General features: G+C 43.4%; 1 protein-coding gene across 1 annotated transcript in view; it reads left to right on the top strand.

Moving 5' to 3' along the window:
- Positions 1 to 994: 994 nt before the first annotated feature.
- LOC142219097 (synaptotagmin-15-like) overlaps positions 995 to 16,682 on the top strand; it is a 61,377-nt gene continuing 45,689 nt past the window's right edge. Inside the window, exons 1-2 of the mRNA XM_075288062.1 lie at positions 995 to 1,049; positions 11,004 to 11,208. Of these exons, the coding sequence (XP_075144163.1) occupies positions 1,043 to 1,049; positions 11,004 to 11,208 (212 nt within the window). The 5' untranslated portion in view covers positions 995 to 1,042. The remainder of the gene's footprint in view (positions 1,050 to 11,003; positions 11,209 to 16,682) is intronic.

The following is a 16,682-nucleotide window of genomic DNA, read 5'->3' as shown; positions in this document are numbered from 1 at the left end:
CAGACTGTGTAAGCACCAAGCCTCAAGCTTTTCAGCAAATACATGTTACTGTTTGTATCATGAAAAGTTACACAATTTTCCAATATACATTTCATATCAATTGCTCACGGTTTTCTATATCTATTTGCTTTCATCCATTGTTTGCTTCCAGTAGCTAAAAATGAGCCCCGGTAATGTGATGGACACAAAGGGAGGGGTATAACTTGCATCCAATTATTACTGTACATGCCACGGTACTTGCACTGCAACCCACGCCCTGCTGGAGTAAATTTAGTATCAAGTTTACTGCTTTGTGTCTGCCTCTTTCCTGCAGCGTCCTTCATTGGGTCTCTTATTAGGGACAAGTGCCACATTAAACTGTCCCTCTTACAAACCCCTGTACATTTTTTGTTGACTTTGATGAACTAAAAATTAAATCTATGGCTGCCTTCCTTCTAGTAATTTATTTTGTATGTAATTATTTTTGTAACTAACATTTGCTACTATATGTTATGTTAGGAAATTTCTGTATATGGCATTACCTAATCTGTTTACTGATGATTATGAAGATAAAAATACCCCAAATGCCTAAGTAAAATATTGTTGTCCACAAAAATACAAGATGAAGATTGAGCCTCAGCCTATTGAGTCGTATCATTCAGATAAGTATAATTCCTTTAATACCAAGCATTATCTTTCTCAATTACAGACTCTAATATAAACCTACATATGTGATCCAAGAGCAGCAGCTGCTTGTGAATGGGAAGGAAATTGTCTAAATGTGTCATTATTATCCATATACTCCCCGCCCCTGCGAGCTACCTCTCCACACCACACACACCATAGATCACTGTGTCTGTACAGGAGGAGGGGAGTGCTGCACAGACATTGCCTGCACAGCTCAATGAGGAGGTGATCATGACCGGAGCGTGCCTGGAGAACTGCTCAGCTAAGGTCCACATCTGATAGAAGTAGCATATGAGTGGACCAAGGAAGACTTCTCCTCTGGATCCCACCAATACCTTATAGCAGCAGCTGCTACTGCACCTGAGAACAGGCTGCAATGTCTGGTGAGTTACCTGTTACGTCTGAACACCTGTAACTGGGAGTTTACAGTAGAATTTCTTGGCTGCAAGTTCTAGACAGGATGCATTTGTGTACACACACAATGGAAAAGTTAATAAACTCAATATGGGATTACCCATAACATAAAGTCATAGCAAATTGCTCTTTTAGTGATAAAAGGAAAACGCGTTTGGTCATTTCATGCATTTATCTCTATACAAGTAATGATATACAAGTTATTTGGATATGTAGTGGGAATGATCTTGTAGTCGACAGCTGGAGTTGGCTCATTCAAGGCTGTACATGTCGCTCTCATTTCTGTTGTTTTGCTGGAAGGAAAAAGCATATAACAATATGAAAGACAAATGTAGCCAGATTTATTGACAGTGATCAGAGCAGTGGTGTCTACTATTCTTTTTATCCTATGAAGAGAAGAAGTATAATTCAGCACCAGCATTTGTACCATATTTCTGATCTTGCTGCTTCTAGAAGCAATCCAGTAACGTTTTGTTCCCTCGCCTATGTGAAAATGTTCATAGATAACTGACAACTTTATTGTGAAGTTATGTGCTCTCCTCTGGAGCCCTAGACACTCCTCTGCTAAACTTGTTTGTTTCCTGTATGAAGATTGTTCTATCGGAATGAATGCAGATTGAGGCTCTGATAGTCTTGTATTGCCACCTCTCCTGGCAGGTCTATTTTAATGTTTTTCTCCATGTAATACCAATTCTAGGAATTCCTGCTAGAAATCCATAAATCACTTAGTGTGTTATCAGTTAGTCATTCCTGTACACCCCTTCCAGTGTTTAAGGACACACCCCTTTGACAAGGGGAATAATAACACCCAGTTGTCTATTTGCAAATTTATTCCTAAGAGAAATGCCATAGTGGATATGCTCCTATAATGTATTTTTTTTTTTACAGGTAATACACATGTCTACTAAAACAGACATGTTAGTTGAGATGACAGGTTCTCTTTCACAAATACAAAGTCCAGTCACATTAATGTGACCACTTGTCAAAATCCAGAATAACCACCTTTGGCAGAGCGGACTGCTGCGAGGTGTGCAGGAAGAGAGGGGATGTTGTGATGATGATCACTGGGATGTTGAGCCATGCCGACTCCAGTGCTGTGCCCAGCTGGCCTAGGTTACACGGTTGAGCATCCATGGCGCAAACAACCCGATTGAGGTGATCGCACAGATTCTTGATTGGGTTCAAGACCGGGGAATTTGCTGGCTAAAAGAGTACGGTAAACTCACCCTGGTGCTCCTCAACCACGCACATGCACTGCAAGCTTTATGACACGTTGCATTGTCCTGCTGCTAGATGTCATCATCCTGAGGACAAACAATTTGCATGTAGGGGGAACATGGTCCGAAAGGATAGATGCATACTTGTGTTGATCCATCGTGCCTTCCGCAATGATGGGTGCACCCAGATGGCTGATGACACGCGCCTTCTGTGATTGGTTATTTAACGTTGATGCCAAAATTAGGCGGTGGTCACATTAATAGGACTGGACTGTGTATATGACATGAATTGCATGAGAATTCAGGTCACAGCAGAATATTACTGTAAGATTCCACAAAGCAATTTTTAATAGAAAAAACATTTGCAATTGTAAAAGACGAAAGCTCCTCAGATAAATCCACAAACCCCACCCGGACAGGGACACCCCTTATATTACACGTATTAATTCATTGTGAAGTGGTGGCATTGAAAATCATGAACATCTTAAGTATACTGGCATAAGCTAATTGCTTTATCATTTATTATACTTTTCTTGGATTTCAATGTCATTTTTTTTAGGTTCTGAAAATCTTACTAGAAATGAACATTGCATGGCTCATAATGCAATCTTAATACTAGATGAACATGTCAGTCATGATGCAAAGTCTCAACTATTGGAATAACACTGGAACATTACTATTATCAGACTTCAGTGTAAAGAGTTTTAATGAATTGGAATAGGGAATTGTGCCAAGTAGAGATGGTTGGTCGTACAGGGCCGAGCTCGACTTATAATTATATATCCCAATTATTCCAGATTATTTAGGTTTTTTTAAGTAAACAAACAAATGGAGATTCATCTCAAGTAAACTAAAAGGAGGCCCCAAAGAGGTAACGGAAGGAGAGTATGGATGTTTATTTTTTTACACCTCAACTGGACCTTCTCCTGTTATACTCTGAGGTCTGAAGAGACCCCAAACTGTAATAATTTCACTTTGACATAACTTTGGCTGTTTGCCTTAGTGGGCTACACATTGGATAAATAGGTTCCTAGTATCCCTAAGCGTGTTCTGCATTATGGTATTAAGCCATTTTAAGGTGGGTTGGTACCAAACTTGTTCACCCCGAAACAAATCAGGGACCCAAACCCAAAACTGAACAAATTCTGAGAGCTTTGCCAGTCTCTGGTGCAAAGAAGGTTTAAGAGAATTGGGTTTGGATGTTGTTGAATGAGTATAATAAAATAACCTATTGGTTCTGCCTGGCAAAAGGCTGGTGAGGAGGGTTGAGACGATCTTGAGATTTCAGGATTGTTTTTAAAATCCAATTTCTGATCATTTTCCATCTGAACCTGATCCCAATTCCGATCCTAATGCAAGTCAATGGGATTTTTTTAATCCTCGAAAATCGAAATTTAAAAACGAAGGCTTCAATTTTTGGACTCCATGCTGTGTAGTGATTAAAAAATCTGCCGGCTACTTAGTCACCCCTGCTGTCCGGTAACCTGCACAGAACCGCTGCCACCTCCCCTCCCGTTGTGTACACCGCTCCCCGAAGCTCTGGGCTGTTGTTCTCTGTCCGTTTCTCTCCTGTCTCATTCAGACGCCAGCAGGGCGCTGTACGCGCCCCCGCCTCCCTAGTGAATCACTCACGTCTCCCTGCCCTGTACCCGCCCACACTCTCCTAAGCCACAACAAGCCACGCCTACTCCCAGCATCAGTAACACTAGCCTAGGGAGGCGGGGGCGAGCACGGCGCTCTTCTGGCATCTGAATGAGAGGGGAGAGGACCGAGAACGGCCCAGAGCTCCGGAGAGCGGCAGCAGTTCTGTGCAGGTCACATTATTAGAATAACAGTGATGTCACATTACTAGGATAATGAACACAGTGATGTCACATTACTAGAATAACACAGTGATGTCACATTACTAGGATAATGAACACAGTGATGTCAAATTACTAGGATAATGCACACAGTGATGTCACATTACTAAAATAGTGATGTCGCATTACTAGAATAACACAGTGATGTTACATTACTAGCATAATGCACACAGTGATGTCACATTACTAGAATAATACAGTGATGTCACATTACTAGGATAACACAGTGATGTCACATTACTAGGATATATTACAATGATGTCACATTACTAGAATAATGCACACAGTGATGTCACATTACTAGGATAATGCACACAGTGATGTCACATTACTAGGATAATACACATAGTGATGTAGCTGTGCCAGAATAATGCAACATGGGCTTTCTTTTAGTTTTCCACATTCCCATTCCTTACCTACAGTGAAGGAAATTAGTATTTGATCCCGTGCTGATTTTGTAAGTTCGCCCACTGACAAAGACATGAACAGTCTATAATTTTAAGGGTAGGTTAACTTTAACAGTGAGAGATAGAATATCAAAAATAAAATTCAGAAAATCACATTTTAGAAATGTTGCATTTTGCAAATAAGTATTTGATCCCTCTGGCAAACAAGACTTTATACTTGGTGTAAAACCCCTTGTTGACAGGCACAGCAGTCAGATTTTTTTTTTTTTTTTTGTAGTTGATGATGAGTAGAGATGAGCGAACAGTGTTCTATCGAACACATGTTCGATCGGATATCAGGGTGTTCGCCATGTTCGAATCGAATCGAACACCGCGTGGTAAAGTGCGCCAAAATTCGATTCCCCTCCCACCTTCCCTGGCGCCTTTTTTGCACCAATAACAGCGCAGGGGAGGTGGGACAGGAACTACGACACCGGGGGCATTGAAAAAAATTGGAAAAAGTCATTGGCTGCCGAAATCAGGTGACCTCCATTTTAGACGAATAGTGGATTTCAAATCCGGGTCATATGAGAATGTGAACTTTGTGACTATGAGACAGGGATAGCTGTACAGGCAGGGATAGCTAGGGATAACCTTTATTTAGGGGGGAATGTTATTAAAAATAACTTTTTGGGGCTCTATCGTGTGTGTAATTGTGATTTTTGTGAGATAAACTTTTTCCCATAGGGATGCATTGGCCAGCGCTGATTGGCCAGAGTACGGAACTCGACCAATCAGCGCTGGCTCTGCTGGAGGAGGCGGAGTCTAAGAGCGCTCCACACCAGTCTCCATTCAGGTCCGACCTTAGACTCCGCCTCCTCCATCAGAGCCAGCGCTGATTGGCCGAATTCCGTACTCTGGCCAATCAGCACTGGCTAATGCATTGTATTGGCGTGATGAAGCAGTGCTGAATGTGTGTGCTTAGCACACACATTCAGCTCTACTTCATCGGGCTAATAGAATGCATTGGCCAATCAGCGCTGGCCAATGCATTCTATTAGCTTGATGAAGCAGAGTGTGCACAAGGGTTCAAGCGCACCCTCGGCTCTGATGTAGCAGAGCCGAGGGTGCGCTTGAACCCTTGTGCAGCCTCGGCTCTGCTACATCAGAGCCGAGGGTGCGCTTGAACCCTTGTGCACACTCTGCTTCATCAAGCTAATAGAATGCATTGGCCAGCGCTGATTGGCCAATGCATTCTATTAGCCCGATGAAGTAGAGCTGAATGTGTGTGCTAAGCACACACATTCAGCTCTACTTCATCGGGCTAATAGAATGCATTGGCCAGCGCTGATTGGCCAGAGTACGGAACTCGACCAATCAGCGCTGGCTCTGCTGGAGGAGGCGGAGTCTAAGATCGCTCCACACCAGTCTCCATTCAGGTCCGACCTTAGACTCCGCCTCCTCCAGCAGAGCCAGCGCTGATTGGCCGAAGGCTGGCCAATGCATTCCTATACGAATGCAGAGACTTAGCAGTGCTGAGTCAGTTTTGCTCAACTACACATCTGATGCACACTCGGCACTGCTACATCAGATGTAGCAATCTGATGTAGCAGAGCCGAGGGTGCACTAGAACCCCTGTGCAAACTCAGTTCACGCTAATAGAATGCATTGGCCAGCGCTGATTGGCCAATGCATTCTATTAGCCCGATGAAGTAGAGCTGAATGTGTGTGCTAAGCACACACATTCAGCACTGCTTCATCACGACAATACAATGCATTAGCCAGTGCTGATTGGCCAGAGTACGGAATTCGGCCAATCAGCGCTGGCTCTGCTGGAGGAGGCGGAGTCTAAGGTCGGACCTGAATGGAGACTGGTGTGGAGCGATCTTAGACTCCGCCTCCTCCAGCAGAGCCAGCGCTGATTGGCCGAATTCCGTACTCTGGCCAATCAGCACTGGCTAATGCATTGTATTGTCGTGATGAAGCAGTGCTGAATGTGTGTGCTTAGCACACACATTCAGCTCTACTTCATCGGGCTAATAGAATGCATTGGCCAATCAGCGCTGGCCAATGCATTCTATTAGCTTGATGAAGCAGAGTGTGCACAAGGGTTCAAGCGCACCCTCGGCTCTGATGTAGCAGAGCCGAGGGTGCGCTTGAACCCTTGTGCAGCCTCGGCTCTGCTACATCAGAGCCGAGGGTGCGCTTGAACCCTTGTGCACACTCTGCTTCATCAAGCTAATAGAATGCATTGGCCAGCGCTGATTGGCCAATGCATTCTATTAGCCCGATGAAGTAGAGCTGAATGTGTGTGCTAAGCACACACATTCAGCTCTACTTCATCGGGCTAATAGAATGCATTAGCCAGCGCTGATTGGCCAGAGTACGGAACTCGACCAATCAGCGCTGGCTCTGCTGGAGGAGGCGGAGTCTAAGATCGCTCCACACCAGTCTCCATTCAGGTCCGACCTTAGACTCCGCCTCCTCCAGCAGAGCCAGCGCTGATTGGCCGAATTCCGTACTCTGGCCAATCAGCACTGGCTAATGCATTGTATTGTCGTGATGAAGCAGTGCTGAATGTGTGTGCTTAGCACACACATTCAGCTCTACTTCATCGGGCTAATAGAATGCATTGGCCAATCAGCGCTGGCCAATGCATTCTATTAGCGTGAACTGAGTTTGCACAGGGGTTCTAGTGCACCCTCGGCTCTGCTACATCAGATTGCTACATCTGATGTAGCAGTGCCGAGTGTGCATCAGATGTGTAGTTGAGCAAAACTGACTCAGCACTGCTAAGTCTCTGCATTCGTATAGGAATGCATTGGCCAGCCTTCGGCCAATCAGCGCTGGCTCTGCCGGAGGAGGCGGAGTCTAAGGTCGGACCTGAATGGAGACTGGTGTGGAGCGATCTTAGACTCCGCCTCCTCCAGCAGAGCCAGCGCTGATTGGTCGAGTTCCGTACTCTGGCCAATCAGCGCTGGCCAATGCATTCTATTAGCCCGATGAAGTAGAGCTGAATGTGTGTGCTTAGCACACACATTCAGCTCTACTTCATCGGGCTAATAGAATGCATTGGCCAATCAGCGCTGGCCAATGCATTCTATTAGCGTGAACTGAGTTTGCACAGGGGTTCTAGTGCACCCTCGGCTCTGCTACATCAGATTGCTACATCTGATGTAGCAGTGCCGAGTGTGCATCAGATGTGTAGTTGAGCAAAACTGACTCAGCACTGCTAAGTCTCTGCATTCGTATAGGAATGCATTGGCCAGCCTTCGGCCAATCAGCGCTGGCTCTGCCGGAGGAGGCGGAGTCTAAGGTCGGACCTGAATGGAGACTGGTGTGGAGCGATCTTAGACTCCGCCTCCTCCAGCAGAGCCAGCGCTGATTGGTTGAGTTCCGTACTCTGGCCAATCAGCACTGGCCAATGCATTTCTATGGGGAAAAGTTAGCTTGCGAAAATCGCAAACTGACAGGGATTTCCATGAAATAAAGTGACTTTTATGCCCCCAGACATGCTTCCCCTGCTGTCCCAGTGTCATTCCAGGGTGTTGGTATCATTTCCTGGGGTGTCATAGTGGACTTGGTGACCCTCCAGACACGAATTTGGGTTTCCCCCTTAACGAGTTTATGTTCCCCATAGACTATAATGGGGTTCGAAACCCATTCGAACACTCGAACAGTGAGCGGCTGTTCGAATCGAATTTCGAACCTCGAACATTTTAGTGTTCGCTCATCTCTAATGATGAGGTTTGCGCACATGTCAGGAGGAATTTTGGTCCACTCTCCTTTGCATATCATTAAGATTTTGAGGCTGTCGCTTGGTAACTCGAGCTTCAGCTCCCTCCATGAGTTTTCTATGGGATAAAGGTCTGCACACTGGCTAGGCCACTCCATAACCTTAATGTGCTTCTTTTTGAGCCACTCCTTAGTTGCCTTAGCTGTATGATTTGGGTCATTGTCCTGCTGGAAGACCCAGCCATGACCCATCTTTAATGTCCTGGCGGAGGGAAGGAGGTCGTTACTCAGGATTTTACGGTACATGGCTCCATCCATTCTCCCATTGATGCGGTGAAGTAGTCCTGTGTCCTTAGTAGAGAAACAGAGAAGCTCTTTGGCATTACCGTATTTTACGGACTATAAGGCGCACTGGACTATAAGCCGCATTGCCCATGAGCACCTTATAGTCCGTCTCGGTTCATATATAAGGCGCACCGGACTATAAGCCGCAGTCCGGTGCGCATTATATGTTATTGAAAGTGGCGACAGGCAGACTTTGCCAGCGGCCGCTTAACCCCCCGCGTGCCAGCCGCTTCTATTGGAAGCGCTCGGCAGGTGAGGAGGGGCTGTATCAGCAAAATCATGCTGATAGAGCCCAACCGTAAAAGTTAGATTAAACTACCCCCCCGTTTTAAAATAAAAGCCTGAAACAGAATGTGAAACTTACCGAGCGGTGCAGGGCGGGCGGGCATTCAGGCCTCCTCTTCCTCAATCCGTCCTCCTCCTCCGCCGCTCGCTAACTGATAATGGCCTGGGCGCATGCGCAGTAGCCGTAGTAGAAGCATTATGATATTGCACATGCGCCCAGGCCATTAGTTCGCGAGCGCCGGAGGAAGTGGTCAGGACATCGGAGGAAGAGGAGGCCTGAATGCCCGCCCGCCCTGCACCGCTCGGTAAGTTTCACGTTCTGTTTCAGGCCGGCGTGACAGCAGGGCTGCCGGACACTTCCCATTCATTTCTATGGGAGCCGGCATGCGAGTGCTCCCCATAGAAATGAATGGACTGCTTTTTTCCATTCATTTCTATGGGGAGCGCTCGCATGCCGGCTCCCATAGAAATGAATAGGAAGTGTCCGGCAGCCCTGCTGTAACGCCGGCGTGTACGGCTGTGATACACGCCGGCGTTCTGTAGTGTGAATGCACCCTTACGGTGCCTTTTATGTATGTATGGAAGCAGCACGCAGACTTTGCCGCCGCTTCCATCCATATATAAGGCGCACCGGACTATAAGCCGCACTTAGGATTTCTGAGGAAATCGTAGGTTTTTATGTGCGCCTTATAGTCCGGAAAATACGGTAACTCAACTCGCTGTGCTTGGAGGGAGAGAAATGCTGCCTATCACCCAAAGAACACCGTCCCCACTGCCAAGCATGGAGGTGGAAACATTATGTTTGGGGGGGGGGGGGTTCTCTTCTATGGACTACTAAAGTAATTGATCTGTGTAATGAATTCATCAGCTAGTTCTCACTGGCATTTTGCTCTTCAATGGTGGAAGAGTTTCATTAGTAACAGCCAGATTGCAGAGTGTAGGTGCTGTGTTTAGCCAAGAGGTGCATTATGTATGCTGTGGAGTGGCAGAGATGGCCACTTCCAATGCCAGGAATTTACCTTAGACTGAAGGACTCATGACCTGGTTATGTTTGCAGCAGAAAAAGATCAAGAGTCATGTGCCTTTAGTTGTAGGTATAGAGGTAATTTAGTGGTAGAGTCACTGTATTGTTGGAATTTACCTGCAGGAACTGACTTCTGCATTGGAATTTGGAATCTTGGGGTCCCAAGTCACTGTTCTGCCTTCTGGCAAGATGTTTATCAAGTAGGCAGAAGGAAGGGCAGTCTGTTATAAGCTGTGGTCAACAGCAGGGACCCATTGAAACCCTTCAGTAAACCTACAAAAGGATGAGTCAATGAGAGTGCAAAATAAAACAGGGCTCAGAAGCTGTAGGCTGGCTGGATGTGAGGTGTTCCTGGTAAAATTATCTACTTCAGAGGTTCAGTGGAATTAATCCTTTGGCTTCAGCCTCTGGCCATTTGTGGCTCTCCTGACCTGATATTTTGCTACCTCACATTCTTGAACAACAGCTGGATTTCACCTTTGCCCATTTTCATGAAAAATATGTCTCATGAATAAAGGGAGTCTACACCACAAAAATTATTTTGAAACCACATACATACTGTTGGAGAGCTGGTTTGGGGTATTGTGAACATACATTTTTTTTTGTGCTGTAGGGCTGAAAAAATTAACTATTAAGCCATGTGCAAATGAGCAATTTGGTGGACTTGGGATATGGACGCACCAGCTGGAGCACCCATTTAATTTTGCGGTCACTATGCAATACCATCCACAAAACAGAGACTGACGGACACTGATTTGAAGTGGCCACAAGAATATGGTCCTCTATCGGTTGTGGACCTTCCCTGATGGTAACAAACAGCTCATTTACATATGTAATAAAAGTTCATTTTCTCAGAAGCAATATTGTACTTTGACACAAAAGTGTATTAACTATTTCCCGAACCAGTCTTACAACAGTATATAAGTGGATTAAAAGCCGTTTTGGTGGAATGGGTCTCCCGATTTCCATTCATATTATAGGGTTGTCCACCTTTATAGGTGGTTGTAGCTTATCAAACCTTGCTCTTTTTTTTTTTATATGTAACACTTTACTATTTGCTGGTTATTAGAACAGGTGGCGGCTGTGGCTGGAGGTGTGGTGGGGGCCGCACTTCTGCTGCTTCTGATTGGCATCGGCATCTACATCTTATGGAGGAAAAGGTGCATTGGTCCATCCTATGAAGAACTGATGAATGTGAGCACACCAACACATACAGAAACTGTCAGAGTCGTCCATAGTGTTTCACCTCCATTAAATCATGCCAAAGACATTGGGTGAGATATTTCTCTGTGTTACCCTGTGCAATATATTGTCATATAATTGAATATAAGGAATTATTTTTATGGAATTGAAACTAAGGAATATATTGTGGGGAAGTTAGCTTGGTAGAAGCAGTGGTGTGGACCCAAACAGTCAAGACGGACACAAAATGTGCAGCAAACTGGTTTATTTAGAAAAAAAACTGGAGAATAAATAAATCTTGACTTCAGGCACAAAATACAGCCTGAACTTCAGGCAAAAACAAAATAAAAACCTGCTCGTCTGAGCAACTGACTAAACAGAACTGATAACCTAACTATACGTGTCGCTTACTTCCAGCCACACAAATAAAACAAGCACAATATTGTCTCACAGGACTCAGGACAGAACCACACTCCTCCTTTCATCTCATAGAACTGCACTGTAATGCAGGATCTACAGCCTTTTTTCTGGTCCAGTAATGAGACCAGGATCTACACCTGGGCCGAGGCCTATTCCAGATCCTCCCTGGACCAAATATATGTCAGAAACCTGGGACTAGTATATCTGGACTTCAGGATTACCGAGATTTCTTTAGCCAAAATGTCTATGTACATCTTAGAACCATTGTTGTTGCTCAAATGCATCGAAAATAAAAATGTCTTTATAAGAATGTTCTTCATGATTACTGATAAGATTCATGTTACTCCATTTCCCTTTCCCCTGCTTTTCGATAATGCACAGATACTAAGAAGGAGCACATAGACTGGAATAAGAGCAGTTCTACAGATTAGATACAGGGGTGTGTTTACCACAAGCCACTTGTAGCCAAGTGCTTAGGGCAGTAGGATTTAAGAAATAACTACATTTATTTATTTCCATTAATTGCATCTGCCAGAAGCTTCTCTAGAAGCCTGGCAGCAGCTTACAAATGGCCGGAGGGGCTGTGGTTTTTGCAGGATGTGGGTTGGAAAACGGTAGGTCTACGTCTAATCATAAATGGACAAACTCAGACAACAGTGTCTCCCTACTCCATCCTGCTCTGGGTATCTATGGAATTCTGTTTTATTATTGAGCAGGTGGTCTGCTTTAGGGAGAAGCTGGGGGAAGGGACCCTTCAAAAAGTTATATCTCGGGAATTATACAAATGTAGAATAGTGGTTTTGGTGTCATGTGATAGATAAAATTCTCTTTGTGACTCCAAGATCAGTTGTATCTCCACTGTTTCCAGAGATATCACCAGCACAGATGGGGTTGACTGCAGCTCATACAGTCCTATGAAAAAGTTTGGGCACCCCTCTTAATCTTAATCATTTTTAGTTCTAAATATTTTGGTGTTTGCAGCAGCCATTTCATTTTGATATATCTAATAACTGATGGACACAGTAATATTTCAGGATTGAAATGAGGTTTATTGTACTAACAGAGAATGTGCAATATGCATTAAACCACAATTTGACCAGTGCAAAAGTATGGGCACCTCAACAGAAAAGTGACATTAATATTTAGTAGATCCTCCTTTTGCAAAGATAACAGCCTCTAGTCGCTTCCTGTAGCTTTTAATCAGTTCCTGGATCCTGGATGAAGGGATTTTGGACAAACAATTCAAGTTCAGTTAAGTTAGATGGTCGCCGAGCATGGACAGCCCGCTTCAAATCATCCCACAGATGTTCAATGATATTCAGGTCTGGGGACTGGGATGGCCATTCCAGAACATTGTAATTGTTCCTCTGCATGAATGCCTGAGTCGATTTGGAGCGGTGTTTGGACATTGTATTGCTGAAATCTCCATCCCCGGCGTAACTTCAACTTCGTCACGGATTCTTGAACATTATTCTCAAGAATCTGCTGATACTGAGTGGAATCCATGCGACCCTCAACTTTAACAAGATTCCCGGTGCCGGCATTGGCCACACAGCCCCAAAGCATGATGGAACCTCCACCAAATTTTACAGTGGGTAGCAAGTGTTTTTCTTGGAATGCTGTTTCTTTTTGGACGCCATGCATAACGCCTTTTTTTATAACCAAACAACTCAATCTTTGTTTCCAAAATGAAGTTGGCTTCTCCAAATGTGCTTTTGCATACCTCAGGCAACTCTATTTGTGGCGTACGTGCAGAAACGGCTTCTTTCTCATCACTCTCCCATACAGCTTCTCCTTGTGCAAAGTGCGCTGTATTGCTGACTGATGCACAGTGACACCATCTGCAGCAAGATGATACTGCAGCTCTTTGGAAGTGGTCTGTGGATTGTCCTTAACTCTTCTCACCATTCTTCTTCCCTGCCTTTCTGATATTTTTCTTGGCCTGCCACTTCTGGGCTTAACAAGAGCTGTCCCTGTGGTCTTCCATTTCCTTACTATGTTCCTCACAGTGGAAACTGACAGGTTAAATCTCTGAGACAACGTTTTGTATCCTTCCCCTGAACAACTATGTTGAACAATCTTTGTTTTCAGATCATTTGAGAGTTGTTTTGAGTAGCCCATGATGCCACTCTTCAGAGGAGATTCAAATAGGAGAACAACTTGCAATTGGCCACCTTAAATACCTTTTCTCAAGATTGCATACTCCTGGCTATGAAGTTCAAAGCTCAGTGAGCTTACAAAACCAATTTTGTGCTTCAGTAAGTCAGTAAAAAGTAGTTAGGAGTATTCAAATCAATGAAATGATAAGGGTGTCCATACTTTTGCACTGGTCAAATTTTGGTTTAATGCATATTGCACATTTTCTGTTAGTACAATAAACCTCATTTCAATCCTGAAATATTACTGTGTCCATCAGTTATTAGATATATCAAACTGAAATGGCTGTTGCAAACACCAAAATTTTTAGAACTAAAAATGATTAAGATTAATAGATGTGCCCAAACTTTTTCATAGGACTGTATATATAAGCCAATCCACGCTGTGTTTTCAATTGGTAATATCTCTGAAAATAATTTAGATAGAACTGTAATCTTGGTGTCCTGTGAAAGACATGTTATTCTAGCATGCTGGTGAATAAGTGATTATTTCTTGAATGTACGGTTTAAAGACCTGCACATACATGTGATGATCAATGTGTTTGGCTAAGGTGACATCAAGTACAAGCCTGGGGAGAGTTGTTTCAGATTTTTATTTTATTTAAATATTAAAAATAAAATGTTATACTGTTTTTTTTTTTTTTTTTAAGTGTGTGTGTGTGTGTGTATGTGTGTGTGTGTGTGTGTGTGTGTGTGTGTGTGTATATATGTATGTATATCCTATTAATATTATAAATGTGAAAGTTTGTGAGTTTGGATGTTTGTGGGTTTGTGTGTTCGGATGTTTGTTAGTCAATCACGCAAAATCCGCTCGACCGATTTGGCTGAAATTTTCCACAAACATAGTTAATACACCCCATTGCGCAATAGGCTACTTTTCGTCACAATAGCGCACATACGTTTTTCCCAGGACCCCCACAAACCCCAAACTCACATCACCATCTCTGCAATCTCACACACTTTGGACCATAGCAAGCCACAAAATTCATATTGCCCTCTACAGCCTCGCCCCTAACCCCACACAATCACATATACATATACTTTACCACTTTGCCCCTCACCTTAACGATACTCCAGGAGGCTCTCTTTAACGCTCCGGAGCAGCCATGTTTGCCAACCCCCACCGCTCTGACAATCCGCGACACCGCCCACCCATGTCAATACCCCTAGGCGGTCTAATAAATGCAAAAAAAAAGTTTAAAAAAAGTAAAAAAAAAAAATTAAAAACAAAAAAAAGATTAAAAATTCAAATCACCCCCCTTTCCCTAGAACACATATAAAAGTAGTTAAAAACTGTGAAACACATACATGTTAGGTATCCCAGCGTCCAAAATCGCCCGCTCTACAAAGCTATACAAATATTTTTCCTGTTCAGTAAACGCCGTAGCGGGAAAAATGGTCACAAGTGCCAAACCGCCGTTTTTTCACTGTTTTGATTCTGATAAAAATTTGAATAAAAAGTGATCAAAGCAATAACATTTCCCGAAAATGGTAGAACTACAAAGTACACCCAGTCCCGCAAAAAAAAACGCCATATACATCCCCGTACATGCACGTATAAAAAAGTTACGGCTGTCGGAATATGGCGACTTTTCAAAAATAAAATTTTTTAACAGTTTTGGTTTTGTTTTTAAGGGGTCAAAATGTAACTAAAACCATATAAATTTGGTATCCCCTGAATCATAACGAAACAAAGAATACAGGGGACATGTCATTTTGGTTTCACAGTGAACGCCGTAAAACCAAAGCCCGTAAGAAAGTCGCAGAAATGCATTTTTTCTTGAAATCCACCCCATTTTGAATTTTTTTCCCTGCTTCCCAGTACATTATATAGAATAATTAATGGTGGCATCATGAAGAAATATTTGTCCCGCAAAAATTAAGACCTCATATGGCTCTGGGAGTGGAGAAATAAAAAGTTATGGGGTTTAGAAGGAGGGGAGTAAAAAACGAAAATCAAAAAATGCCATCGGCGGGAAAGGGTTAACTTCAAATACCTCTGTCCCAAAGTCACTATGTAAAGTTTCTCACAACACCATATAGCAGCTCAAATACAAAGTAACTTCAACACAAAAGTCTCACGTATTCTCTGAATTACAGAAAAAACAAGATACAAAGTTACATTTCATATCCCATACCTTATACACAGTACGAAAACCTTACCCGCACCTGTATATACCCACTTCTACAATCACCGCAGACGAGGTCGCGGGTACCAGCTAGTATACATATATATATATCAGTATGTCTTTGTAGAATGGGAAGAAATCCACGCAAACATGTGGAGAACATACAAACTCCTTGCAGATGTTGTGCCTCGCGGGATTCGAACCCAGGGCTCCAGTGCTGTAATGCTAACCACTGAGCCACCGTGTTGCCCCTTATACTTTTTTATTTCCAAACAATTTTCGTGCTACTTGCAACTGCCATAGAAGCCTCCAACATTGTTCTTGGGACAGTTGCAAACAGCATACAAATCATGTGTTCACTTTCCCCCTGGAACTAAGCTTGGTTTTGCTATTGTATCTGTTGATTTTGCTTAATGCTGTTACTTTTAGTGCAGGCTTTGTTCTGTTCCTGTATCTACGTAGTAAGTTTGGTTTTGTTACTGCATCTATATAGAAAGTTTGGTTCTGTTACTGTATCTATGTGCTAAACTTGGCTCTGGTGTTGTATCTTTGTGTTATTGCATCAATCTAGCAAATTTGACTCTGGTATTGAATCTATGTAGTCAGCTTGGTTGTAGTGCCTTGTCTAGGTAATAAGGTTGGCTTTGGTACTAGTTCTATGTAGTAAGCTTGGCTCTGTACATATAGTATAACAACATATTGTATGTTTATGATATTATAGTAATGCACTTTGAAAGGTATTACTATGTACAGTGTTATTATGCTGTCACTTAGAATCTGTGATACACGTATTTACACACAGCACAGAAACAGTGTTCTGACTTATGGTGGATCAGCTGATCACCGTTGGAAATGGAAACC

Source organism: Leptodactylus fuscus, chromosome 10, assembly GCF_031893055.1.
Source record: "Leptodactylus fuscus isolate aLepFus1 chromosome 10, aLepFus1.hap2, whole genome shotgun sequence".
Lineage (NCBI taxonomy): Eukaryota > Metazoa > Chordata > Amphibia > Anura > Leptodactylidae > Leptodactylus > Leptodactylus fuscus.
This window is presented reverse-complemented; position numbering and strand designations above follow the sequence as displayed.